This window comes from Lutjanus erythropterus, chromosome 2 (genome assembly GCF_056507025.1).
Source record: "Lutjanus erythropterus isolate fLutEry1 chromosome 2, fLutEry1.hap2, whole genome shotgun sequence".
Taxonomy (NCBI): Eukaryota; Metazoa; Chordata; class Actinopteri; order Lutjaniformes; family Lutjanidae; genus Lutjanus; species Lutjanus erythropterus.
This window is the reverse complement of record NC_139318.1, coordinates 27,570,903-27,597,916: the sequence shown is the minus strand read 5'-3', so window position 1 is coordinate 27,597,916 and position 27,014 is coordinate 27,570,903. Positions and strand designations below refer to the sequence as shown.

The 27,014-nt window shown below is 39.5% G+C and overlaps 1 protein-coding gene across 1 annotated transcript in view; it reads left to right on the top strand.

Annotated features, from left to right (window-relative positions):
* The window catches only part of uba7 (ubiquitin-like modifier activating enzyme 7), a 45,232-nt gene that overhangs the window by 12,073 nt on the left and 6,145 nt on the right, over positions 1 to 27,014 (top strand). Inside the window, exons 17-21 of the mRNA XM_084735741.1 lie at positions 1,195 to 1,269; positions 2,908 to 3,109; positions 3,202 to 3,293; positions 6,292 to 6,384; positions 8,369 to 8,560. Of these exons, the coding sequence (XP_084591867.1) occupies positions 1,195 to 1,269; positions 2,908 to 3,109; positions 3,202 to 3,293; positions 6,292 to 6,384; positions 8,369 to 8,560 (654 nt within the window). The remainder of the gene's footprint in view (positions 1 to 1,194; positions 1,270 to 2,907; positions 3,110 to 3,201; positions 3,294 to 6,291; positions 6,385 to 8,368; positions 8,561 to 27,014) is intronic.

The window sequence follows — 27,014 nt, the reverse complement described above, 5'->3', positions numbered from 1 at the left end:
AATTTAATGTACAAGAATGAAAAATGCAATGAGAGACTGGCCTTTAGAAGATGGATCACATAATTAAAGATTAAAAGCCTCATAAATACAAACAGATAACGTTCAGTACATACATGGTATCTGCTGTATTTTGAGTCTGGCCGAGGGAATCTCAGAGTTGTGATGACTGAGCCGGCATATGATCAGCTTGTCTAACCAAAATTGATAGCTTTAGTTAGCAGCATCAAACATTTATCACAGAGCATAATTCCTGCAACACTTGCCAGGTGCCAAGTTGTCATTCCTGACCTGTCAGATGCTTGTTAGGGAGGTGCAGTTTGATGCAGCAGCTGAGAAGTGTGTTAAATGTAGGCTGTCGAAAGTGAAAGTCTTGAAATGGACTGAGAATTATTCAAATATAATGCATGCATTTCATTTCAGGTACAGGGGCTGCACAGAATGTTTCTGAAGGCTGCTGTTGGCAAAGCAATGTTTTGTCATTGATTAATCGTTCAAGTAATTAATGATTTTGCTTTTTCTTTTTCAAAAAAATTGTAAATTTAAAGTCAAGATGAAATGCATAAGAGCTTTTTTAAATGTTTTAGATCACATCCCTGCTCATATAGTGCACCTATTCAAAAATAAAAAAAACTCATTTCTTTGTATTTAAATCCAGATCCAGAACACAGAGCATTGTAGTGTGAATTAACTGGACTTCAAAGTTACCCAAATACCCTCATCTAGCACGTCCATCTATGATCTGTTCCTAAACTAAGTGATATCAAACTTTGTCAGGATAAAGCATTACTGATACCATGTTTTTTGCCTGTAAGCCATCTGAATCCTGATTGTGAAAAGGAAAATGTCTTGCCTTTTGGCAGCTATAGAAAGCACCCCTGCAGTGAAAACTGCCACCAGCAGTAGGAGATGCTCTCTTTCCCAGCATATGGACCATTTGGGAACATCAAAGTTCCCAGCCCCTTTGTTCCTTTATCAGACATACAAATTGTGTTGTCAACACACAACTGATAACAAAATTAGCCTGGCTGTGCCACGGGAAGGTTGTAGGCTTCCCACTGTGTCAGAAAGCTAAAGGACAGTGTTGGTCTATGAAAGAATATATGTAGAAGCTACTCTGAAGTAATTATGTTCCTCCTGTAATATTTTGAGTTGTTTATCATTGAAATAAAGGAATTTTCTTCTGCTTCTTTTTAGTTGACTGATGCTGGTCTACCTTTCTGGTCTGGATCCAAGAGATGCCCTCACCCGCTGACCTTTGACCCCAACAATGTGAGTGTTTTCTGGTCTGATTCCTCATGTAGCAGTAATCCTGACATGCACCCTAAAACAGCAGACAGAAATGAGTATTTGTTGTTGACTGTTCACATTCCTCCTTTATCTGGTCTGATAGTAACTCTTCCTCACTCTGATCATATAGTGGACCCTTATCTGAGCTTTAAATAACACTTAATCTGCATATGGACAATGAGGGGCTGATAATAATCTAGTCTCCACAGATACTAGATTGCCAAGCTGATTCCTGCATACTCTCTTATTAAGTTACAAAAGAGGTAATAAGATGATATTTTGCTGAATGTACTGTAACTTGGAGGGCAGTGATGGTGCACTGATAAAGGGAAATTCACAATGTTATCACCTCACCTTTTCTCCTGTCTCTGTGCTGTCAGCATTTTATTCCATCACCTGCAATCTGACTTTGATTTCCTTTTCAATTTCTTTTTGCCTCCGATCTGTGTGAAATGTTGACACCTTATCTTGTCTTACCTGTGACAGACAATCCTACAATTGCACATGCCAGAGACAGTGCCAGTTTTCACTGAGGAGTATAACAAAAGAGATTTCACTATTGCACCAATGTGGCATTGCAAACTGCAAAATCTAATTTATTACTATCTATTTTACAATTCTTCTATTTTGTAATACTGAGATGGTTTCATTTGTGCATTGCGATTTTTGGACAGCAGTGTTAGCACTTTTTGCAGCTCCGTTAATCAAAGAATTAAGTTGTAATCTATTGTAGAGAAGTCAAATAATGATAAAATCTGGATTGCCACCATGTGATAAGCAGCAGTGACTGATATTATATGTGATATACAAGTGTATGTGTGTTGAGACAGAAAGAGAAACAGAAAGGGATTGCAGAAGCTGTTGTTACAGTAAACTGTACTTTTCAGGGAAGTAATTTGGCCCTTAATGCACCACCTTAATATCTTTGCCCCTATCTTTTTTTTTGCAGTGTCACATCTACAGTTTATTATGTGATTATAAGTGAAATGTAAGTGACCATTGGGTGCTTTAAGTAGAGAAACTCCTGAGGTATGGGCAGATATAATTAATTAAAATCTACTTATAAGTCACCAAAAGTAGTCATTGTTTGCTGTAAGTAAAGTGAAAAAAAATATCATTGAATCAATGCAAAAATGACAACCAAACATAAAATTTGTCAAATTTATTTATTTGTTTAACAGGTCATGATAGAAAATTGAGTACTCCAAATTAACACAACTATTTGATGATTTACTTTCAACTGCAATGTTTAACACACTATGATCCTTGCCAACATGTCATTCAGTGACCAGCAATTATGAAGTATTATGATACTTGACCTTATAAAATGCTTTATAATGTGTTTAGTAATTGTTATTGTAAAGAATTATGAATATTAATGAGTGCTTATAGCTATAATTAAACAAAGGTATTAGCTACATATCTATATAATGCATTATAAACATGCATGTGATAGAAAGTGTTCCCTTTTATTTGGTGTATTGCTTAAGATTTATCTTTTGCTTTGTCTTCACTATATAAGAACAAAGCTATTTATAAAAGAAATGCCCAGTGATGTGATGGTATATTTAGAGATTGAAGGTTTCCGTATATGTTTATATTTTCTCTTCTGTATTGTAGACGACCCATATGGAGTATGTGGTGGCAGCAGCTAATCTGTACGGGCAGATCTATGGAGTGCAGGGGACAAGAGACCTTTCTTCTATCAGAAAAATCTTAGAGACAGTCTCTGTACCGCCTTTTACTCCCAAGTCCTCCGTAAAGATTCATCTCACTGACAAGGAGATGGAGGAGGATAAAGCAAAGGACAGCGATGATGCTGGTGAGTTATTTTAACTCATTTATGTTTCATGTTATTACCTCACTTTCTGCCTGGGATTTCTCTTCTTTACTTTCTCCGTGTCTTTGCACTAGAAAAAGCCCGACTTGAGGAGTTGAAAAGAAAGTTGGCCTCGCCATCTCTGAAAAGCTCAGCCATGCAGATGTACCCCATCGACTTTGAGAAGGTAAGGGCAAGAGTGCAGACAGACTGGCGGCTGAGTGTTAGCAGGGAGCTGAGCTCAAATCTATAGCTGCTTTCAGAATATGTCTTTTTTTTCCACATCTTTTGGTCTTCAGTGACCCAAATCAGTGCTATTCCTCATTCATGAAACAGAGCTCACTTGTCTTCTTGTGCTGACTGTTCTAAGACCTTAGAGCTAAGATATATATATATATATTTTAGAGGCTTACATCCTGTTTGTAAAAATAGCAAAAAGAACACTTCAGTCAGTCACCTCATATGGAACAGTTTTATGTCTCAGGCTCATGTGAGTGCTGCATTACACACTTTTAGTGACAACAACAAATCAGGACAGAGACATACTGTCCGCAACCCCGTTGACTGCATCTTTGAAGTGGCCCTGGAGGTAGATTTCCATCTATACCACATCTATTGTGCATCCAGTCTCTCCTCACACTCTTTCACACCACCTCTCAACACTGAATCACTCTCTGTCTGGTCATTAAATCAGGTTTAGTGCTTGGTTGACATCGTGAAGTTTATGTGGCCGGGTAGAAATCTACTCAACAAATGTCCCAAAGTATCTCCTAACCAGCTGTTTCAGCACAGTTAGTCATACTTTGAGTGAGACTGATTTATTCACAGTCTTCAGTTTATTTTCTCTTATTGTAGACCCTTTGACATTTTGGGGAACGTGTCCACCAAGCACATGTAGATAACACAAAAATATTATGACAACACACTAATTATCTCCAACAAAGTAAAGCAAGTCCATGACAGTCTGTGACCACCTGAATGAGAAATTTAGAAAGTTCCTTTGTGGCACATTGGCAAAAGCTTTATAAGGCAGGTTCAGCAGGGTCATTTCTTCTGAATAGAGGGCATGTCGATCAGGAAAATCACACTGGGCAACCCGGGCAACTACTCACTGAAAAACTGTCACAAAAACAAAGTCGTAAAAATACATTAAAAAATACATTAAAATCAGTGGTAATGTTAAACAGATTGAGAATTTGAATAAATGTTTTCCAGTATCGTCTTGAGTAATCGTGGATGTCTTTCCAAACATACGTTTAAAGTTATGCTTAATTAACTCCTTTGGGGAAATTTGCCCTCTGCATCTGACCTTTCCTATTTACCTGTTGACCTACCCTCCAGTAAGTTCCTGTGTTTCCTGGGAAACCTTGGGAAATGAGAGGGACAAATAAAATTCTCACCTGTATACAAGCATTTTTTTTCTTTATCTTCATTGAAATTTAGCCTCTTCAAAACCTCTGAGATTGAACTGGTGCAGCAACTTAAATGACATAACCCTTACTTGAGGCATGAGGTACGCCGGGCTCAACAAAGAGCTATAAGAAGGGCAGACAGGGTGCTGTTGCTGTAGCTGCAGAGGTGAGTGCTGGAGGAATTTGGAGACACTATGGTTAATGACTGTGAGGCAGCCTGAATGAGGCTCTGATAAAGCATTCAGTGACTCAAGAGAAGCAGTAATGAAGGTATATGAGGTAAGTCAGGTACATATCAAATGTCATCTCGAATAAGAATGAGATCCCCCAAACTACCCCCTCCTCTTCATTTGTATCCCTGCGTGCCCGGGTCGTGCTGTGGAGAGATGGAATGTGTGTAGGAGGGTGTCGGATGCATCAGGTTGCCGGCTCGGAGCTTCCTCGCAGCCCCTAAAGCCATCCCTGAATGACAGTCACCTTCTGAGCCTTTGTAGAGCCGCATGACCTCACTGGCCACGTCAATCAAAACAGAAATCTGATTTTTGCTGCATTCTGATGAGGTGACCAGGGCATGTGTCAGAGTGATTTAAGTGACACAACAAGAAAGAGTTCAAAGCTCAAAGCCAGCATCACATCACTGAGGATGTCACCTGGCGTTGATTTGGATACATTCAGGGATGGGCACAAATACATCAAAAAGTATCTTCTCATAAATTCTAAATACTTGCTCATCAAATGTATTTAAATATAATACAAAACACTGGTATAAATAATGTATTTAATTTAAAAACAAGTCATTGGGATTTGAAAATACAAATATACATTCTATAGAAACTGATATTATCACATTTTAGATTGTGTCAATATGGTTCTGACTCCCTATATGCCATCTTTGCATACTGTATCTAGTTAGTTATGATACATCTGTGGTTTACTGTTGGGCTTTGACCTCTAGTGGCTGTAGAAATTATAACTGGAACAGAATAAAGAGAGAGAAAGCCTGCATACTGAGGGATGCATCAAACACAGGACTGCAACTGCGGTCCAAAACCAAAACCATGATCCTTTCCTAACCAAGGACTTTTGGTACCTGAACCTAACCACATGTTTAATGCAATGTGACTTACTTCACATACTTAAGCTCTGGTACGCCTGTCGTTGGTTCATATATGTCATTTTGGGAGACACTGGAAATCAATCTATTCTGAGGTATTAGGACAGTTTGGGTATGAGGACGTGTCTCGCTAGTCAGTATATTTGCCAGTTCTAGAGCACATGTGTTTGCTAATTGTTCCTTTCTTCTGTTGTATTTTAGTGTCATTCAATAAAAAAGCCTTAGCTATAATACTTGATCATATTTTGATGACATACCTTACTCAGAGGGGAACTTTGCACCAAACTGGTCCCGAGAAACACACATGAAATACAGTAGTTCATAATGAGAGTGTTGCTGGACCCAACAGGACAGGTCATATGATTCACTTATTATTATTATTATTATTATTATTATTATTATTATTATTATTATTATTATTCTTTTTTAAGGTCTTTTTTGCCTGTTAATGCCTTTATTTGATATAGCTGAAGGGAGGATCAGCTGAAGGGAAGACAGGAAAGGAGGGTGAGAGAGGGGACGACCAGGGCAAAGGGCCACAGATCATGCTTCACTTACATTTATGTATATTTAATAATTGAAATACTGCCCTTGTCTGGATACATGTATAGATATCTATTTTTAATGATATACTGTTTTTAACTTTTCATCTGGCACAGGATGACGACAGTAACTTCCACATTGACTACATTGTTGCTGCTTCTAACCTGAGGGCGGAGAACTACGACATCCCTGCAGCCGATCGCCACCAGGTCAGTATTTTTTTTCACTATGTGCATCATCTAATCAAATCTGTGTGAAGGGTTAAAAGATATAGAGCAAAGTCAGAGTGATGGAGCTGAGGTGAGAGGCGGTATGGATTAGAAGGACAACAAGAAAATACCGCAGACTGCTGCCCCTCCCTTGGGGCGAAGGTTTTAGTTGGTGCTGCACACACCTGCCCTAAAGCCACAGAAACAGCCTCCTCACCTATTGTTCCCGGAGCAGAACTAATCACAGCACTTTACCTGTCGCCTGGGAGGTGACACCTGAGCCAGGCCTTGTACCCGCCACTGCTGCAGACACACAGCCAAGGCAGATGGAGGGTGGGGGGATGGGTGCTGCTGAGTGAGGGGAGACAAAAGAGGTTTACCCTTGTGCAATAGTACAGAGATTTCCACAAGCTGCATCTTGTTTGGGCTTTAGAATAACTTTACTTTTACAACATAAAGTATGTCTACACTGCAGAACCTATGTAAAGGCTAGGTGAGATTTGTGTGGCATTATGTAACAAATGTATAAAAAATCATATATGAAATTGTCAGATTAATGTATAATACAATGTGCTGTGCATCAAAGAAAACTCATCACGCATATAAAACAAAATAGTTGAACTCTGAAAAGTATAGTACTCATTATGCAGCAGAGCAACTCTTGTCAGTGTTACATTATTACCTGATGCATTTATTACTGATGCATTACTGTCTATGCAGCATTTATATTAAGAAGAAGAAGAAGAACATACTTAATTAATCTGCCTTGGCGTAAATTCTTTTTTTTTTTCTTTCCATTGTTAATTATTTTACACACGCGTAGGCCTGTATACACACATGCAATTTTGTGGGAGAGGTGAGTGATGGATGCTAAGCAGAATCAGGTGCCCCATGTGGCTGGGGGTTCGATGACTTGCTCAGTTGCACACTGACAGTACCCAGGAGGTAAAACGGCACTTCTCCATGTTACCAGTCCACACTCCACAGTTTTGATCCGAGCTGGACTTGAACCTGCCACACCACCATCATATAGCAGCCAGTTGTAAAGCTGTTGTAAAGTAAAGCTGATTTTTACTACCTTGTTAGGTTACTTAATCTATGCAACAGTGCATCATATTTTATAAACAGATCGTATGTTTTGTACTATTTTCTCAAGTCAGTAACTCAAATCATTTACTTCAACATTAAAATGTGTCTTTTATGTTTATCCATTTGTAACTATTTATTACAGAATATATGATAGGTAGTAAGCTCCAACCTCCAGGGCTGAAAAACAAAGGAAATACCAAATCTGTAGTTCACTGGCTGGCCCTATAGACTCCTATATTTAAATGTCCAACTTTGCAACAGAAATAAATATGTTTACAGCCTGGTACAATATTTTTTTGGTCTTTATAGGTATTTTCCCCTTGATGACAACTGTATGGGGCATGTTTTGTTCTTTTTTCCTAACCCATCCGTTTATATTTAGATCAGTAAGTAATGCATAATTAAGGACATGTCTGCTTTGAGTGACAGATGGGTACTGTCACAACTGTTATTGGAGCACAGAACACAAAAGGAAAGAGGGGTTAGGAAGGGTCGAATCTGAATGACCCCAGTGTAAACAGTCTTTCTTAAATAGTCTAATATAGAAAATGAATAGAAAAAGTTAATGGATTAAGCCCTACTGCTGGTCCTACCACAGAAATGGACGTTGGCCCCTGATGGCTTCTGGGTCCCAGTGCAGGCCACCAGTTGCTGATACTTACAGCAGTGTACTCAAGACATCTCCATCATAATTATTGGCTACTTAAGTGCAGAACATTAGTGAATATACTGAAATGTTTTCCACCACTGGTATTTTGCAAAACAAGACAATATGCTCCAATGGTCAGAGGGGGGTTTTACTGAAAGGCGGTAGTCAATACTGCTGAACTCTTGTCCACCTCTAGATTACCTGCTCTGAGTTTTAAAAGTATAATGTCCTCTGTGTCCTTCACAGAGCAAACGCATCGCTGGAAGGATCATCCCTGCCATCGCCACCACCACAGCCGCAGTGGCAGGCGTGATGTGCCTGGAGCTGTACAAACTGGTGCAGGGTCACCAGAAACTCAGCTCTTACCGAACATCTTATTTCATCCTGGGTGTCCAGTATTTCGTGTGGGCCCAGCCGCGCCGGCCCCAGACCTTCGAGGTGAGTAACAGCTCTATGCGCCAGTCTGACAGACTCTTACTGTATATAGATTTATAATGTAAGCCTTTCTACTGTGGGGATAAATCTGTTTGGTCCTTTGTAGATTTACGTCCTCCCTCTCTGGTTGGACAGCATTAACTCATGAATGAGTGCTCTCACAGTCAGAGACCACTGCTAACTGTCAATCTCTTGAGCATAAACCAAGCCTTTTTGGCTAGCTCAGTCTAATCCTTGAGGTATTTCAGTGAAGGTAAGGCACAAACACATCCGTGTCTGCTCCTGTGTTTGCACAAATTAAGTGAATTCAAGGCAACTGTAATTCAAAGCAAAAGGGCAAAAGCTTATTCTCTTAAGTCCTTTTAGGATCAAATCCAATTTAACGTTTGAGGTTACCAGGTTTGTGAGGTCATACAGAGTTCTTTCTGCTGTATCAGCCAAGCTTTAAAACAAAAACACAAAGTGGCTACCAGCCAGATTTGAAAGCCAAGTCACTCTTAGGGTCACATGTTGAGGTCAAGATATCCAGTCTAATAATTTCACTGCCCTCTTTGCTTTTCCCTCTATTTCTCACCTCTGGGGGGAATCAGATATTCTGCCCTCACCAGCATTCTCACTCAGAACATTGAACCCCTGACAGACAGGGGTCACTGGGGGTCGGCAAGTGGGGTAGCTGTGTCCTGTGGGACGTGCGGGTGCACTGACAGGGAGCTCGGAGACAGTGTAGGTCTGGTTTCAGCTTTGGTTACAGGCAGAAATGCTGCAGCTGCATGAAAGGCTGCTGCGATGACAGAGGCAGCTGTGACTTTCTGTGCAGTCCTGAAGTTCCAGGCGTGCCCTTTTCCTTACATACAAAGACCCCCGTGTTCTCACAGTTGTTGTCTGTAAACTCGGTCAAAGTGTTTGCACATACTTTAATTACTCTTTTTTCTGACTTCTCAAATATGTTGGCTGAAACACAACATTGCCCAAGCAGCGTGGAACGTTTGATAAATGATTTGCAGTCACACAGACAGTACCTGGCATCATCGCGGCCGGAGGTTTCATATTCAGCGTTGAATCATTTAGTCAGAGGGATGGACGCATGTTAAATTTTCCAGAGTCAGGCTTTTTCAGTAGGGACGGGACACCACCAGAGGAAAAAGGCTCAGTTGAGTTTCAAGGTCAGCATTTCAAGGGTTAGGGATGAATCTTGCTAGGCATTGGTAAATGAGGAATACACGTGTGCTGTTACACACACACAGAGTGAGAGTGAGAGTGAGAGTGAGAGTGAGAGTGAGAGAGAGAGAGAGAGAGAGAGAGAGAGAGAGAGAGAGAGAGAGAGAGAGAGAGAGAGAGAGAGAGAGAGAGAGAGAGAGAGAGAGAGAGAGAGAGAGAGAGAGAGAGAGAGAGAGAGAGAGAGAGAGAGAGAGAGAGAGAGAGAGAGGGTTGGCTGCCAAACCTTCAGCCATCTGAGTGGGAGATGCTCTAATGTCTGCCAAAGAAAACATTTTAGTCTTTAGTTTTCATGATTATTTTAAATTTGTCTATGATACTTTATAGAAAAACTATTCAGCTTGATAGTCTTTTCTCAAACGCAATCCCCCTTTTTATATGTAGTATATGAGACACACAGATAACTGTCTGAAGATGGTAAGACTGATTTAAACAGTAACTTAGGTATTTTTCAGTGTGGACCTTATATTCCCATGTTTTCTAAGTGAATAACAGGCTTTGAAATTTGTCTAGTATTGAGTGAGACTACTGCAACCTGAGCAAACTGAGCTACAAAATAATCTCACTGTGCAATTGTTTTACTAAGCGTGCAATTGTTTTACTAAGCATGCAACAACATTATGGAAAGTATCCCTAATATAGTAATATACCTTTTGTTTAAGCAGAAGCAACTGTTTTATTGCTCTATAACAAAATACCAAAAGTAAGAAACAGTGAGGAATCTCCCTCACATAGTTTGTCTACCTTGTAACACTAACAAGTTGTTTTTCTAAAGGTCCAGTGTGCAAGATTTGCGAGGATTAATTGATGGGTTGTGGCAAAAAGAGAATATAGTATGTTTTCATTAGCGTATAATCACCTGAAAATAAGAATTGTGTTTTTGTTACCTTAGAATGAGCCGTTTATATCTACAGAAGGTGCAGGTCCCGTTCCATACATGCTGCCATGTTGCACCACCATGTGTTATAGTTGCCCTGAATGGACAAACCAAGACTGGCTCTATTGAGGGCCTTTCTGTTTTCTCTCAAGTTTCACAGCCACTGAAGGAAAGGGTAATGGGAGGTGTTTGCAATGTGCAAGCGCACCACCAGATGCCGCTAAATCCTACACACTGGTCCTTTAACTGTAAAATGTACAGCTCATTACATTACATTATTCTTTAATAACTAAATTTACAGGAACTTAAAAAATATCTGTTAAAAAATTGTGATATATAACCTTTAATTTTTTTAAACAATTAATTATCAATATTGATATGAGCCTCAAAAATCCAGTTTCTCATTTCCAAGTACATACATGACAAGCAGCGGTATGCATGCATGCAAACATATTCTAGTCAAGGGCCAAATGTCCAGGCTCTCTGCAGCTTTCTGGATGATGTAATTAATATTTTCCATAATATGATCCATGAGTTTCCTGCGTCTGAGTTGTCTTCTAGTTATTAGTTATTATCTCGACATAATATACTTTTATTGACTGTACTGAAATATGTCAATGCAATGCAGTGTAAATTTTGTAAATGCAGATTAATGTAATAATGTATGATGCTGATTGAAACATAAATGACAGCCCACAGTGATGACTGCAGACACAAAAGCAACATACGATTAATATGCTCTTATCTCCCTAATCTGTCTAAGATTAGAGAAGGTTTTATTAGACGGCCTTTGAAGCAACTGCAGACGTGCAGCTGTTAAATATCACTGATCAGACATGCAGTATCAAGAGCTCAGCTTACTTTTGCAGTGACTTAGACGTCTCCCCTTATGAGACCAGTCTCAGTTCATTAATATCAAGTAACAACACTTACATCTCACTGGTAGTACTGGTGGCCCACCCAGTGTTCATCCAAAAACCACCACATCACAGCAGTGCCAGAAGTTTGGAAGTCACTGTAATGTAACCTGCATTTTTACAACTCTGAAGTGGAAAAAATGTGTTGTGAGATGATTGTTCTGAATGTAGGTGCTTTTTAAATGTGGCAGGTTTCCACTCTCCATATACATATCAGTTTTACTCACAGACTCTTTAACTAAAATAAATTACTACATATTCTCCCACCATGATGTCTCCTTTCCAGAGATTGTTGCTTTAAAGCAGCTGTTTCCCAAAATAGGAAGTTCCCCTGGCTTTCCCCTGCTGCTGTTATTCTCTGTACAGAGGCTGAAATATGTAAACAAACGGGAGGCTGTCCTTGTCTGCTCAACACTGCGATTCTTTAGTATCATTTTCCTCCTTGTGTTTATGTTTTTCAGCTGGGGGCCAAGGCACAGGCCATTAAAGGAGTAGCAAGTCTGGCAAGCTCACAGAGATGAAAATCTCTGAAATGACCAGAAATGTTGACACAAATCTTTATAAAGATGTCAAGATGTGGCCATAAAAAGCTTGTTTTTACTTGGTTGTAATGTTGTTGTCACAGTTCTGGAGCTGCAGTGTTTCTCTTCTGTCAGCACCTTATTTGTCATTTGTTGAAAGATTTACTGAAACTGTAACATGTGAAACTATCCAGCTCATGTAAGATACATGTAAGATTTAGCTAGCGATATATCGGCCTGTATATACACTTACATAATTTGAAATAAATAGAAAACAGAAAAAAAGAGACATGAATACTTATTTAAATGTACTCTTTGTTGCAAGTTTTACAATATCATAGGTGTAGACTTGGGCTGCATTACTTGGACATTAAAAAAGACTTGCAACTCGACTAACACCAATTACTGGTGAATTCACTCGAGCCTTTTGACTTGAAAATATACAATACCTTCCCCTAAACCCAAAGATGAAAAAGTATGTTCTTTTAAAAAGTGCACTGTGAATTCAATTTATTTCCTGAATCAGTTAATGTTAACACTATTTATTCACAGCAAGACAACACTTCATTCCCCAGATCAACTAATCCAACAGCATCCTCTCAAGTTGCAGGAGAGAATGATTAAAAACGTTACATTACTGAGCTCGAGTTGGAAAAAAGTGATACCGAAGATAATTTTGTTTGCATACAAAAATATGAAGTCATCAACAAAAAACGTTTTTGTAAAATGTGCCTGTCAAAAATTATAGACAGGTGCAACAATTTCCAAGTTCATTCACCATCTGAAGTTGCACAAAAAACAATAGTTCAAGGCTGAATAATACAGTTAGCAAGCTAGAGCTTAGCCAACATTATCGTAACAGCAATGTAACTTTGTAAATCAATGAAACTAGAAACTCACTGTGTTACATTATGACTTGTTTAGGACTCAACACTTAGAATTTAGGACTTGAGTCTCATCTCAGTACAATAAAGTACATAGCTGAAAGGAACAAGTACATTTAAATTCACCTCAGATCATAGACGCTGCAGACAGTGCATGCCTCTGTTATTGCAGAAGACAAAACCTCATAAGACATTTAAGGATGTTTCAAGAGCAAGAAAGATTAATGAGTGTTGCGCTCCTGCAGCTGTAACTGAGCTGCAGCCTCAGTAAAACACAGAGAAACATCACCCGAGGCCAGCACAGAGGCGGACGTGTCCCAGCTGGGTATTAAATAGCTCCATCCTCAACCCCTCCTGCAGGTTGCCAAACTCTCTGTACCAGTGTATGCTGTCTTTACTTGTCTGCTCGGCTGCCTGCTGGTTGTGTGCCATGGAAATACTCCCTCTTCCATGTCTGTGCACACATCCTGCTCTTAACACGGTGCCCTTCCACGCTCCCTTGGTGCCACCCTCTTCTCCTGCTTGCCCTTTCAGTCTTTAATTGAATTGGAGGCAGTGCTCCTGATCTCGAGGAAGCCACTCCAAGGTCAGTGCTCACACTGCTTCTTTGTTAATTGGCTGCAGAAATGACGACTATTCCCTGCCTTCACAGGAAAGTATGTATTGAAACCAGATTTCCCAATGAGCACTATGTGATCTTGCTGGACAAGGTGGGGGTTTTGTGTCCATATGCTCCAGCCTGTGTTTCTAATAACTTTTTGTTCACACCTGGCTCAGCAAATAAGCATACTTGATATTTTAATGTGCAGTGCGAAAGCAGAAGAAACTTTCGTCATACGAGTGGTCATGTACTCATCAGTTTATTTGTCCGTCACATTCTTGTAAATATAATATCTCAAGCACAGCTTGGGAATACTTCTTCAGATTTGGTACAAATGTCCCCTTAGACTCACAGATGACCTGATTAGATTTTAGAAGTCAGAGGTCAAGATCACTCTGACCTCCCATCCATCCATTTTTCATGAATGTGGAACTCCTGGATGGAAATTCATGGATGAACTTTGCAGAAATTAGAGGTCAATGGTTAATATGACCTCACAAAAAAATTTAATCCAAGATTTCTTGCACTAATTATGATAAAGTGTCACACAAATGTCTAATAGGATAAGATGATAAGTGATGCAAAAACACCAACACTCTCTTTCAGTCCTGTGTACTCATCTGTAAAAATAGTCTCTAATTATTGTTTAAATGTTTCTTGCTGGAAATGATTCAGTGGAATTATACATGTTAACTTCCACTTTGCTGAAAAATACATGTAATACCTTTCAGTTTAATTCCTTTGAAGTCTTCACCACATATATTATGTGAGTCTGGCATGGATGTACAGTAAACGGCAACTTGATTGGTTGGAGGCATACGGCCTCAAGGCGGTAATTCTAGTTTTACATACAGAGAGCAAAACCTGCAGCTACTTGATTTGTGATTTGAGCACTTACATGTATATAATTGATGGTCACACATCTGTCTCACAAATAACAGGGACGGGCTTAAAAGGAGAAAGAGAACAACAAAGGGGGAGATTTATCTCACATGTGGTTAAATCTGTGTTGGCCTCCTCGGACTGTGCCAGTAAAGAAAAAAAGGGTGAACATGATCCACGCTCCTCAGTGCTCCTCCGGGAACTCCAGCATGGAGCTGTATTGTGCAGTTTGTAACTCAAGCCGCAGACATGAATAGTGCTCATGGGATAATGAGTAATCTGTGATCAACTTGGATGGCTTGTGCCTTCTGTTGTTTTCCAGTTTTTTTTTTGTTGTTGGTGTTATTGTGTGGTTGACCTTATCTGTTGTTTTACATTGTACTGTTCCATCACTGCTGTTCTTCTTTAGTTCCCCACAGATCATTACTTTTCCATGTCCGTCATAAACAACAGTTCCTGTCTGTACACTGGTTATGTAACGCAAGATATAGACTATGGTCTAGTGCCAACAGTTTAAGGAGATCTTTGAAATAGAAGCCCATTTAAAGATAGACATCCAGATCATTTATCTAGTAGCACTTGTGGTACGGCTCGTAAACTCTGCATGCATGCTTCCTGTTCAGCCAAATTAAAAAGCCAGAGGCAATTGGCAGCTCTTTCAAATCGTACTCAATCATATCTCATTCAGATTTAAGCCGCAGGCAAGGGTCTTTAATAAGACACACAATAATAGGACGGCTTTTTCGCCAGATATCTTTTATAGGGTTCTTAAGCTAAGCAGTAAATCCCAACCTGCTTAGAAGCAGAGGTCTTCACAGGACCAAAAGTTCCTTCCCAAACCCAAAAATACCTGGAAATGTACCACCCAGAATCAAATTGAACCGAACTATTATTTGAAAGCTTGGATCTGGACCCATGCAGAACCAAGTAATGCAGGATTCAAACCTGAACTGTATGTGTCTGTTATTTGAAAGCTTGGACCCGAACCCAGCCAGGACACACTGATGCTATTTGCAGAGTTCACAGTTGATTACAAGCCGTTAAAACAAAACTTTGTGTGCTTTTAGTTCCAACATGGTCAAGGCCTTGTCTTCTCGAATCAAATCTGGCATTATATGATGTTAAACAGACTTGGGGCCCATAGTAATAGATCAAGACCCAATTGAAAATGTGTGTCTGAAGCCATATGGGTTGGGTCTCTGGCCCTAAGGTTCAGGCGGACCCCTGACGACCCTCTTCAAAGGCACTACTGTCCCTGTCCTGAGCCCACACGAAAATTACTATATCGTTGAATAAAGTATCCACGACTTGTGAAACAGACAGAATTACTCATTTGAAACACCCCTTCCGTGAGCAGCCATTGTCCAATCATAGCTTCTCAATCATGACTAATCAGAGCAGGCCTGCCAAGCTTTGGATTTCTCCACATGTTAAAATGCTGTGCATGAGGCACATAAACATGGGTCTATGTATAAAAAGTTTAGAGGGTGTTGTCTTCTATTTTTAGCCTTTCCAAACCAAGAATAAAAGGCCAAAAGTGTCAAGAGTCAACTACTATTCAAGATCCTTTTACAGTGTACCATTTTAAAAATAAGTTATGTTGTAGTTTGAAACCTTAGAAAAAGACAGTGTTTTCAACCAACTCATGGAGCTAAGTTTAGATTCATCTGCTAGCTGATAAAAACTGCTCATAGTAGTTGTCATTTTAGCCAGCAAAATCTAAAGTCTTTCACTAGAAATGAGAAGCCTCCTTGTTTTTTTTGTCTGAAAATAAGGAACCATTGTTTCAAAAATCCCACTGTAAACTGCACATGTCCAGAGAAAGTAAATCCTGACAGGCATAGAAATGCAAGCTAAAGTGAATGGAGCTTGGCAATCAGTTGATTAGGCCACACTTAATGGATGTTTCACTTAAAATTGACCACAGAAGTTGTTTTTGTAACCTTCACAAATACCTGAAGCCGATTTTAATCAAAGTATATTCAGTGTTTAAGATGAGAGCTTGTGGGTCTGTCTGGTTTTTATGCAAGAAAAGATAATAATAAAACTGGCTTTGTGACTAAACATGAAGTTTGAACAGGAGTTCTTAGACTCCTCTGTTTTAATAGCATTAGGAAAGCACTTTAAATGTTGACAGTGTATGTTTATGAACCTCAGCTGTGTGCTGTGATAATATGTTCATTTTGTCTCATCTGGTAGAGTCAGTTGAAGTTAAATAAACCTTCAAGCAGATGGCAATGATTATGTCATGATTTCAATAGGATAGAAAGTATGCAAACTTAAATGTTGGAAGGAGCTTATTTATCTATTTTCTTTCCAGTTTGAATTATATAGGATCCATCCATCTTTTTCTATACCAAAATTTGTACAAGGAACCAAAAAGCAGTAATAACTTTAAGGGTGAATGATATGTCTTTGGTTCTTTCCATTTTTCTCTTTCTCCCATCTATTATTAGTCCCATGGTTTGCCATGTTTCTCACAGCTTCTTCGGGTCTGCTGGACTCATGGGAAGGACCATGTGGAAGTTATTAGACATCTCTGTCCTCCTGTCTTATTATTCTCTCATTAAAACAGCAGTGCTGGCAGGAGATTTGCTGCAGGTTTCTCATTAGTCACATTAAATTCAAGTTTCTGGGCTGTTCCTGATGTCATGAGTTTACAAATTTACCCATTAACTGTGAATTGTAGAGGCACTCTGTCATGTCTTCCTTAGTTATTTTTTCTTTCTTTCTCTACCACGTAGACACACGGACTGTTACCTCATACATACACACAAAACCTCCCAGCTTGGGTCACTGTATGCAGTAATGTCACAGGTGGTGCATTGTGTCCTCTGCTCAGTGAGGCTCAGTAGGATAGTCTGCCTCTCTGTCAGTCTGTCTGTCTGCCTGCAGACCTTATGTTGTACTTTCTTATGTATGCAGTACACACAAGCCACCTACTAACAACATACACATGGCTAGATTCTGTAATGGAAATAGAAATAAAATAACTTTTTACTGGTCTTAAAAGCCACATGAATAAGCTCATAAAGGAATTATAACAGTTTGTGTATCCACAGACTGTTGCTGCAGGGTAATTAATAGCTCCTAATTAGTGTTTTTCATGGATTTTATGCTAATTACATTATTAACTTGCAAAGTAATGTTTTTGTCTCAATATACTTTGTAATGAATGAGACAGGAACTTGCACCAATTAGCCAGCAGTCTGTTTGGCAGAGCTGAGTGGTGCAGGCAGTGAAGGCTCAGTCATCTGTAGGTCGACAGTGAAAATTGGCCATATTATGTCCATTTACAGCCAGAAGAAGTCAGGCATCAGGCTTATGCAACTGCAAAGTGCACAGACCTCCCGTCTGTAAGGACTCACCAAAATGGTTGCAGTTCATACTTAGTGGGACACGAATGTCTGGACCAGATTCCACGACCAAAGTGGTAGATGTTAACATTGGACATCATCAAGCTTGCAGTCATGCTGCTAGTGTGGCTAAAAATGTTACATATTGTAGAGTCTATATGCAGGATTAAATTACAACCAGTACATAGCAAGCAGAATGTATACCATCTTATCCTTATTGCCTCTGACAACCAGTAATATAGCCCAATGAAAATCTGGAAGTTGCCTGTGTCTGTTGGCAGATTAATGAAAATAAAAAGTTGTCTTTTGTCACTTTTTTGATGGAGACTATGTTACACATTGTAGAAAGCAGCATATATACCTCTCTCTCCTCTTCTTAAATGCCATTTTTCAGAAGCAAAAGAGCCGTCAGCATATTGGCAGCATTGATTGATACAGAATAAAAAAGCAAAGTCAACTGAATAACAGGTCTTCCCTCCAGGAGTTTTGCAGAATCTCTGTTTAAAAAGGACTACTGTTTCCCCAAGGCTTGTGCAGATATTGGGCTAAAAAACTCCTCCAAAATCAATCCACACCACACCCAGAAAATGCTGGAGTGGACCTCTTTTAGGCCTTATACTCTTATATGCTTTCTTTTGGTTTACATTCCTGGCTTAGTGTCAAATTTGTGTGGTATTACTTGAGCTGTACATGAGAATGATTTATGAAGTGTACACCAAGTTGATTTTAAGTAAAACAAAAGGCTTGTGAGCATTATTATCATTATTAATTTAGATTACTACTTGTGGTATTTGAAAGTGTGTAAAAGTCAAGTTAAAATTATAATAAATCTGGGATCGTGCCTTAAAATAAGAAATATTTGCTCTGCTCTGTCAGCATGAATGAAGCTTTAATTTGCCCCATTAAGTGTCCCACACCTTGTGAGCTGTGTGGATGTCTCATGTGTCTTGTTTGTTTGTGTCCAACATCAGATAAGCTTACAGCTTATTAACTGCTGACATGAACTGGACATCATATTGACCTGCAGATATCAATAACTTGCTCCAGTGACCAATACATTCCATACTGCATTACACCACGTAACTGAGGAGTGTGACCTTTGGTTACTAAAGCATTTAATCAATGCTACGAGCTAGGATGTACGAACAGAGGGCACACTGATTTACGCTGAGAGCTGTACGTTGTTGAATTGATCCCCATGAATGACAGTGCTAAAACCTGTGACCCAATTCCATACTGTGTGCCAATAGTGGACAGTGTAATCATAGTGGTCATGGTGTGCATGTATGCTACACAAGAAATCAATGTTGAATGTTGTTTGCTGCTATGTACGGGAAATAATTCAAAATAGCCATCATTTGAAGTGCACTCATACTTAAACGGACAAGAACTGTGTTTTATCACCACACTATTCCATTTTAAATTGCGCCCATCCTCTCACAAAAACTATAGGTACTTAATAAGAACGGTGCATGTATTGTCCATCGCATGGCGCTAGCAGCCTTAATTCATGGTCTTGTGTCGGGGCCATTAGGTGCAACACTTTGAAGCATTTTGATGATAACTCATGGCTTTATAAGTGCGACTCTGTCCATCAGACATTTGTTGTGTCTCTGCAGGCTCCAGCATGTCAGCGGCCCATTTGTAAGAGGAGCATTTTATTGACTCAGTCCTTCTGCTCCAGGTCATTTTCAGTCAGGTGGAGTGCTGTTATCTTCTCATTTGAAAGACAATCGCATTGACATGCTGTTTGCTGTTTTACACGTCAATGGAAGCCTTTCAAAAGGAACGGGCTGCTTTTAGTCTGTGTGTCAAACTCAGCACTCTGCTGAGAAGTGCTACTGAGCTGCCACTCCTCCTCTGCCCTGCACCAGTTCATCAGATGTCATCCTTCAAAACATTTACGATCGTGAATATAAAGCATCTGTAATACATTCTTTTTTAATGTGTTTTGTTTGTTGTATTGTCTTAGTGTGTTTTAATGTCTTCGGGTGGTGTTGTAAGGCTGATGTCCTGTCAATTCTCTCGGGTGTTAGGCAAATAATTGCAGTGGGCTGAAGGGAGCAGTTGGAGGTCCCAGCCATCTGTTTCTTCATTGCAGTCCACAGAGAGTGGTGATCAATAGTGATCAGGTAGCAGATGACACACCCGATCAGACAAAGGGCACATTTTACATGACAGTACTGTTGTCTCTTTGTTGAAAGGGCCATAGAGGAAGACATAAACAAACATGTTCCTGTGGATCTAAACTGCTCCTCACAAGCATCATTTCTGATTAAAGTAAATTGTGACAGGATTTACATGTGATATTAGAAGGGTCTCTGGTGGTTTAGTCCACATTGAAAGAGTGCTCCACCAATTTAGCATTGCACTCATCAGAATCATGACAGTTTTTAAAAAGAAGTATCAAAACTGATGCAGCTGCCTGTTTTATTCCACTTATTCTTTTCCTTTGTCAAAACTTGCAGACTACAGTACCCATAATGCATCACAACCACCAACAGTTCAACAGATATTTGGATAATTTGCTGAAGCTCAAACTAAAACTCTGTACATAGCTTAGACATACAGTTATTGATCAGTCTGGCTTAATTGGAGCACCAACTAGTTGATCGTTTTCATAATCAAACATTGTATAAACGGTTTTATGCAAGAATTGTTTCACTATATTATCACTTTATTGTTATTCTCATACATTCAGACAGATGCACTATAATTTTCCAGGAGCACTCTGGTGACCTTGCAGACCGTTTACAGCTGAGAGCTTTCATCCATTGATGTTCTCTGTGCATCACCATTGGCTGTAGGTGTGACGTAAAGGAAGTCGTATTAATGCTGGATGGGTGAAGCCAAATTGATTCTCTCAGCTTATTGAATGTGAACATTTTCAGGTTTCTTTACTCCTTAATGACAGTAAACTGAATATCTTTGGGTTCTGGACAAAACAAGAAATTTGTGGATGTCATCTTGGGTTTTAGTCAAGGACTAATCTGGGACATGTGGTCTGAGTGAAAAAGTTACCAGATTGTCTAAAATTGAAGCTAAAAGAGATTAAAATGAAAATATGTTTTAAAAAGACCACACAGATCCTCCATCTGCCTATTTTAAAGCTCACTTTGAAGCCCTCCAAAGGATAGAGTTGCCTTTGAAGAACCAGGCCTGCAGCCACAACGGGCTGTAAAATGTTTCCACTGTTGGGCTTCTGGCCAGATCATGAAGCTGAGGCGGGAGCGTGCCTCAGCACCGCCGTTTCTTGTGGCAGATTGTGGGGAGTGGGACTTATCGAGGTTTGCCTACTGATCTCAGCTTCCTGTCTCCAAACACGCTCCATTGTCTTATAAAGGGCGAGATTGCAAACTGACATTATGAATATAGTCCACATGTGACCTGTTCAGAATGACCAGCATGATTGTGTTCCTGAAGGGGGTCGCAGGCAGACTTGGATTCATTCTACCTCCTTATCTGCTTCACTTGGCTGAACTTCCTCTGGCTAAACTACATTCCCATGCCCTCACGTATATCTGCAGTCAGAGGCGTCTATTTTTGGGCTCCATCAATCAGTAGCTCTTGTTATCATAAGAGACTTTATTGTGTATCAGGTCCTGTGTTGTTAAGCTGCCCTGGATTTACAACATGAATATAATAATGCCCAGTTCTGGTGCTAATATTGAACCTGTAAAAACATGAAAACATCTGAACATACAGCTGATTCTAAACTGCTCAAAATGTGATCCTGTCTGTAGCCTGAATCATTCAGCTGAACTACAGAACATGTTATCCTTTGATAAGGTGTGTGATTGTGGCTCCAGACTTTTGTGGTCGACTTTTGTTTCAGAACTTCTCAGAGATTCTCAGACTGTGCTGTGACTCACTGGAAATACCGCTTTGTGATGAAGTCAGACACTTCTGACCTTTCGATCATGTAATTCTGTAAAGTTGAAGCTTAGATACAGAATAATGGCTCACATGTTCCGGCTGTATTGAATTTGAGATGACTTTTATTGAACATTTCCGTTTTTATTTTCACATCTCGCCTCATCAAGAACAGCAGAGCTTTTCTGAAGGCCTGCCATGATAACTACTTTGGATCGATATATTGTCCCAGAAATAACTGCAGTATTATTGTCATTTTAAAACTATTTTATGCCACTGTGATAATGTCAATATAATAGCATTATAATGGAAGTACACCCAAAAGCAAAACAAGATTTACCTCTTGAGAATAGTCAGACATCAGAATTAAAACGTGAAAAATTAGTAAAATATCCTTAATAAAAATGTGCTGCGCCCATTTACTCTGGCATCTCGTTGGCTAAATGTTGATGGCATTCTCATGTAAACGAACAAGCATATAAACACATCAAGTAATGCTGAGGTCAGCAAAAAATACTGAGGTGATCTCCATATATTGCACGACAAATTGGTAATTATTGTGACAGGCCTACTTTGTGGTGTCTCTGAATTTGCATAGCAGACGCATGACTTATTGTGTTAAAGTCAGCTTAAAAATCATGTTTGTTCTGTTATTCATATTTGGTTGTGTTTTACAGTTTTAGGACTATAAAAATGGAAGGGGTAAACAGAAGTGTGTGTATCTGATGTGTGGCTTATTTTATGATTAGATTAATTTTAATTTTATTTTTTCCTGGAAGCTGTTACCGTCTATATCCAGATTTTTCAGGAAGCGCAGAGGAGTTCGCCAGGCTTCCTGTCAACAAGAGGAAGCATCCTGAAGTTTGGGCTATTCGTGTCAGTTGATGGGGAACTTGCCAAATTATAACACACGCACTGTTTAGTGATGCAGAAGCCACAAACACTGACAGAAAAAGAATTTGGGTCATTGAAAAAATATAGTCATAATAAAATAATAAAATTAATTCTCAAGGACAGTGGAGCATTCAGAATGTGACCTTTTATGTCCGGACAGGAGGATGAGACAAAATATGAAAGCACTGATCTATGTCAGTGTTAAGCATTAGACTGATTTATGTTGCTGTTTCAAGAAAAGAATAAGGTTTTCCAATTTTGACTGAAGTTGATACGACCGCCATGCATGTTGAGGACAGTTTACGTAAATTGATACAGTCTGTGATTATCCATAGCGTCAGTGAAACTATGACGAGTGTATCTGTGAAGTGAGAAGCAGTTACAAAGCTTGAAATGTCATTGTGTTCCTTTATTGTTCTGTAAAGACCAGCTGTGTCATGTTTTCAGGGGAAGTTCAAAGCTCCGTTTATAATACACACTACAATATGTGGACAGCAGATGAGAGATTTGGCCGTCCTCCAACAACAGAGCAGACAGAGTATAAACTTGTGCGTCCACCACCGTGGCGTTATTCCACTCAGCTCTGTGAGGTCGCCGTTTGTCTCGTCCCCATCTTCCAAAGTCAAACTAAGTGTTGTTCAGCTGTGCAGAATCCTGACTGCCAGCTCTGCTTTGTGTCCAAACAGACCTCTGGATCCTGCAGACATCCAGGGAGATAGGACAGTACTTTAACACAGCACATTTGTATCCAGTGTTAAAGGACCAGTGTGTAGGATTTAGCGGAACAACCTCCTATTCCACGCATGTAGAAAACCTTTCCATTGGCACTTTTGGCCATGCTGAGTCATTGCCATTATGCCATATTACCTCTTATAAAGGGCCGAGCTGTGCTGAGTTGTGCCCGAGGTGGACCATCTCAGGTGAAAAGCAAGGCAGCCAACCCATGACGACCCCCCTTCTCCCCCTTAAACAAATGTGTTTTGTGAGATTCAACTTGTGTGCACAGACCCAAGAGAGACGGGGTTTTAAAAGTGTCTCACTAATTTTGTAGCTTCTAACTGAATCTGGTTAAAATCTGGTTTGAAGTTTAGTTTCTCTCCTCTGTTGCTGTTTGTAGCTTCAGATATCTGCTGTATTTTACTGTTTCATCTTTGCTTTCAGCCAGATAGGAGTCGTGTTTAGTTACTCCTGATGGAAACCAGTATTTCCTGATTTTGCTGCTTTGTAATAAAAACAAAATAACGATTGTGCCGAATTTATAGGGTATGAAGTGCTTATTTGCTTTTTTACGGCCACTTGACTCAAGGTAAGCTTGTCTTTAGTTAAAACACACACCTTCAAAAGGGAAAGGGTATTACATGAAAACCTATGGTGGTGTCACCTTCTCAAGTAGGGGACTATCTTGTATCTCATTATTGCTGTGATTGACCTTTTAATATTTTTTAATGTTCACCAGCAGACACACTAGAGACTTATGTTATTGCATCTACCTTCCTAGCCTGCCATTTTCAAGATAGACACTCCAGTTCTGAAGCTAAGCTGATTTTGCGTAGCTGTGATTAGTCACCAAGAAGCACTTGGTATGGATTTGTCAGTTGTGCCAGTAGCTTTAACAGGTGACTCCCTCAGACAGTAATTCTACACTGTAACCTCAAGACAACCTTGCCCAACTTTAATTGTGTGGACTTTCTATGTAATATCAGTGCAGTGGCTCTTCCATGCAATGGTCTTTTTTTATGACCACAGTGTTCACCTTGAGTGCAGTTGATTTATTACAATATTTATCAAACATAGATAAAGTGTGGTCTATATATAATATTCTGCAGAGAGTTGCTTGTGGGCAGATATTGTGTTATTCTCCACAATGTTTCTATAAGAGAAAAACAATAACTCTGCGTTTCACATTTCTTGTCTCTCCCCAGTGATAAGTTTATTGAAGTTTTGTTGGGGCATTTTTTTTCTTTTTAGTTTTTATGGTCGAGGTCCTAAACAAAAAGATACTGTAGTTGTGCTTGTGGGAAACCATTTGTAATTGTTTCCAGCAGCCACTTTGGTTCCAGCATTCTTGCTTATTTTTTCTCCCCTGGTGTAGTGTTGAATAGTTGACGTCACTCTACACAGGGACTGATGGGGCAGTTGATTGGCTTCAGGTTCCTACCAGAGTTCTGCGACAGATATGGGAGAGAGGAAGGGAGTGGATGGAGTAAAAATAGCCCGCATGCCTGCTTTGCATTGTGTAAAATCAGCATCTACATACAAAAGCCCTCATGAGGATCTCTGGCATAGATCCACAGATTGAAGGTTTATTTTTAAGTCCTGCAATGACTTTGCATTTTCAAGATCATTTACTGTAAAGGTCTTTTGTAACATATGTGCATTTCAAGTTCTTTCTGCCGATGGAATGTTTGAGGTTGTGCTTATAATTCACTCTGTATGGACATTAAAGAAGCAAACATGACCAGGGGTAAGACACGCATCTTGCAAACAAGATGTGCTTTGTCTGAAAATGGGACAAAGGACCAAAACACCCTGTCAGACGTGAGGAGAAGTTTGCCTCGAGTGTGTCTCCATAACCCCAAACCCCATAAGTGGTGGGAGTTGTGAGGGCTGGTCGAAAAGTTCCCCTTGGCTGCTGGAGCAGAGATAATTGGACCCAGGTTTAGCTAGAGTTTTTGGTATTCACATCTCGAGCCAAGTTTTGATCTTCACAACTCCTCTCACCAGACAGTGCCTGTGCGAGCAGGGTCGTCTGACAACGTGACATATTTTGACAGATTTTCTGCATGTGATGAATCCTGACCCATTTCAGTTCACATGATGTCTTTTTCTTTAGGTCCTACAAGCGTGGATTATGATGTTTCTGGTAAACATGTGGTGTCATGTGAGAAATCCATCCAGTGACAGCAGAAAAAGCAGCGTTTATGTTTGCAAGGGTCTGAATTGATGAGTCTGGATGTCAAGACTTTGTATTCTGTCAGTCCTATTGGAGTAATGACTTAGAGGAGTCACTGTCGGGTCATCCGTCCTAAAATCAGATCTCATGAGTGGTGAGGGGTGTGACAGCAGTAGTAGGGTGACAGTGGAGCCAGATGAAGAAGAAAGAAATGTGTTTGACTTGGTCTGAATGAATGACTTTGTGTCTTCAGCTTCTTTTAGACTCACAAGACCCTCATCACATTTCTGTCATCATGTGGTCTCCATGTGTCAGATGGATTCCAGCTTTTGACTGTCTTAATCTGTGTCACCCTTTGATGCAGAACAACAACAAGTAACAGTCCATTCATCTGTTCATACATGTTGAACTACAGCAGTTTTGCTTAATTCAGTGTTGGTTTTCAGCCTCGCCCATTATGTGCAGAAATTTGTCCAACTTTTTGATATATCATGGATTGTAGATGGTTAAATTCCTTTGAGTTTTATGTTGAGAAATGGTAAACTATTGAACCATTGAAAATATTGCCCCAGCAACCTGTTTTTATCTTTTGAATGCTCCAAACAAGTGTCTTTTGCACTTTCCACAACATTCCCAGTTTTTTGTAACCCCTGCCGCAGTGCTTTTGAAACATGTTGCAGGCATCAAATTCAGAATGAGTGTATATTTAGAAAAACTGATAACAATTTATCAGTTCGATCATTAAATACCTTGTCTTTGTTTTGTATTCAATTAAACACAAGTCAAAAAGTATTTGCAAATCATTACATTCATTTTTATTTCGGTTTTACACAGTGTCCCAACTTTTTTGGAAAAGAGGATTGTCACTCCAACTCCACATTTGTCAAATATTAGTACAAGTTTGATTTAAATCAGGAATCTGATTAAATAATAAATAAACAAGATCACAAAAGACCAGACAGTTTATATCAGTTTCCAGTGCTTTGTTTGGATACTCTTGTGCAAGTACTATAGACTCACTGATACACAGCTCTGTTATTAAAATGGTCATTAACTTAATAATTATCGCAACAATTATTTCAGAAAAACATTCATCTATAAGCAAAAAAGGACAGGAGATAAAAGCTGCTGTTACAGACAGAATGTTATTCCCTGTTTTGAGTCGACAGTTTAAGCCTGTTTAAACATCCAGCTTATGAGTCTCTTTAACACATGAAGACAACTCAAAGAATGACAGGAAACTTAGAAAAAAAAAAACGCCCCTCAAAGCTCAAACTACAGCTACTTGAAGTACAATCTGGCAAGGTGTCTGGAAAAATTCCTATGTTGTTATTTCACTGCCCAGAGCAACACATTTATACTCACACGGATGCAGCTTTTATAAGCAGCATTCTTCAACTTTTGCTCAAGTCGCACTATAATCATCTGCCCCAAACTGCACTGATGTGGCTCCTTGTATCTTTTACTAGCACGGGATGATTGTGAAACTGTGAGAATTAAGCAAGTCTTGTGGATGGAAACTTGAGAAAAGGAGGAGAGTCACT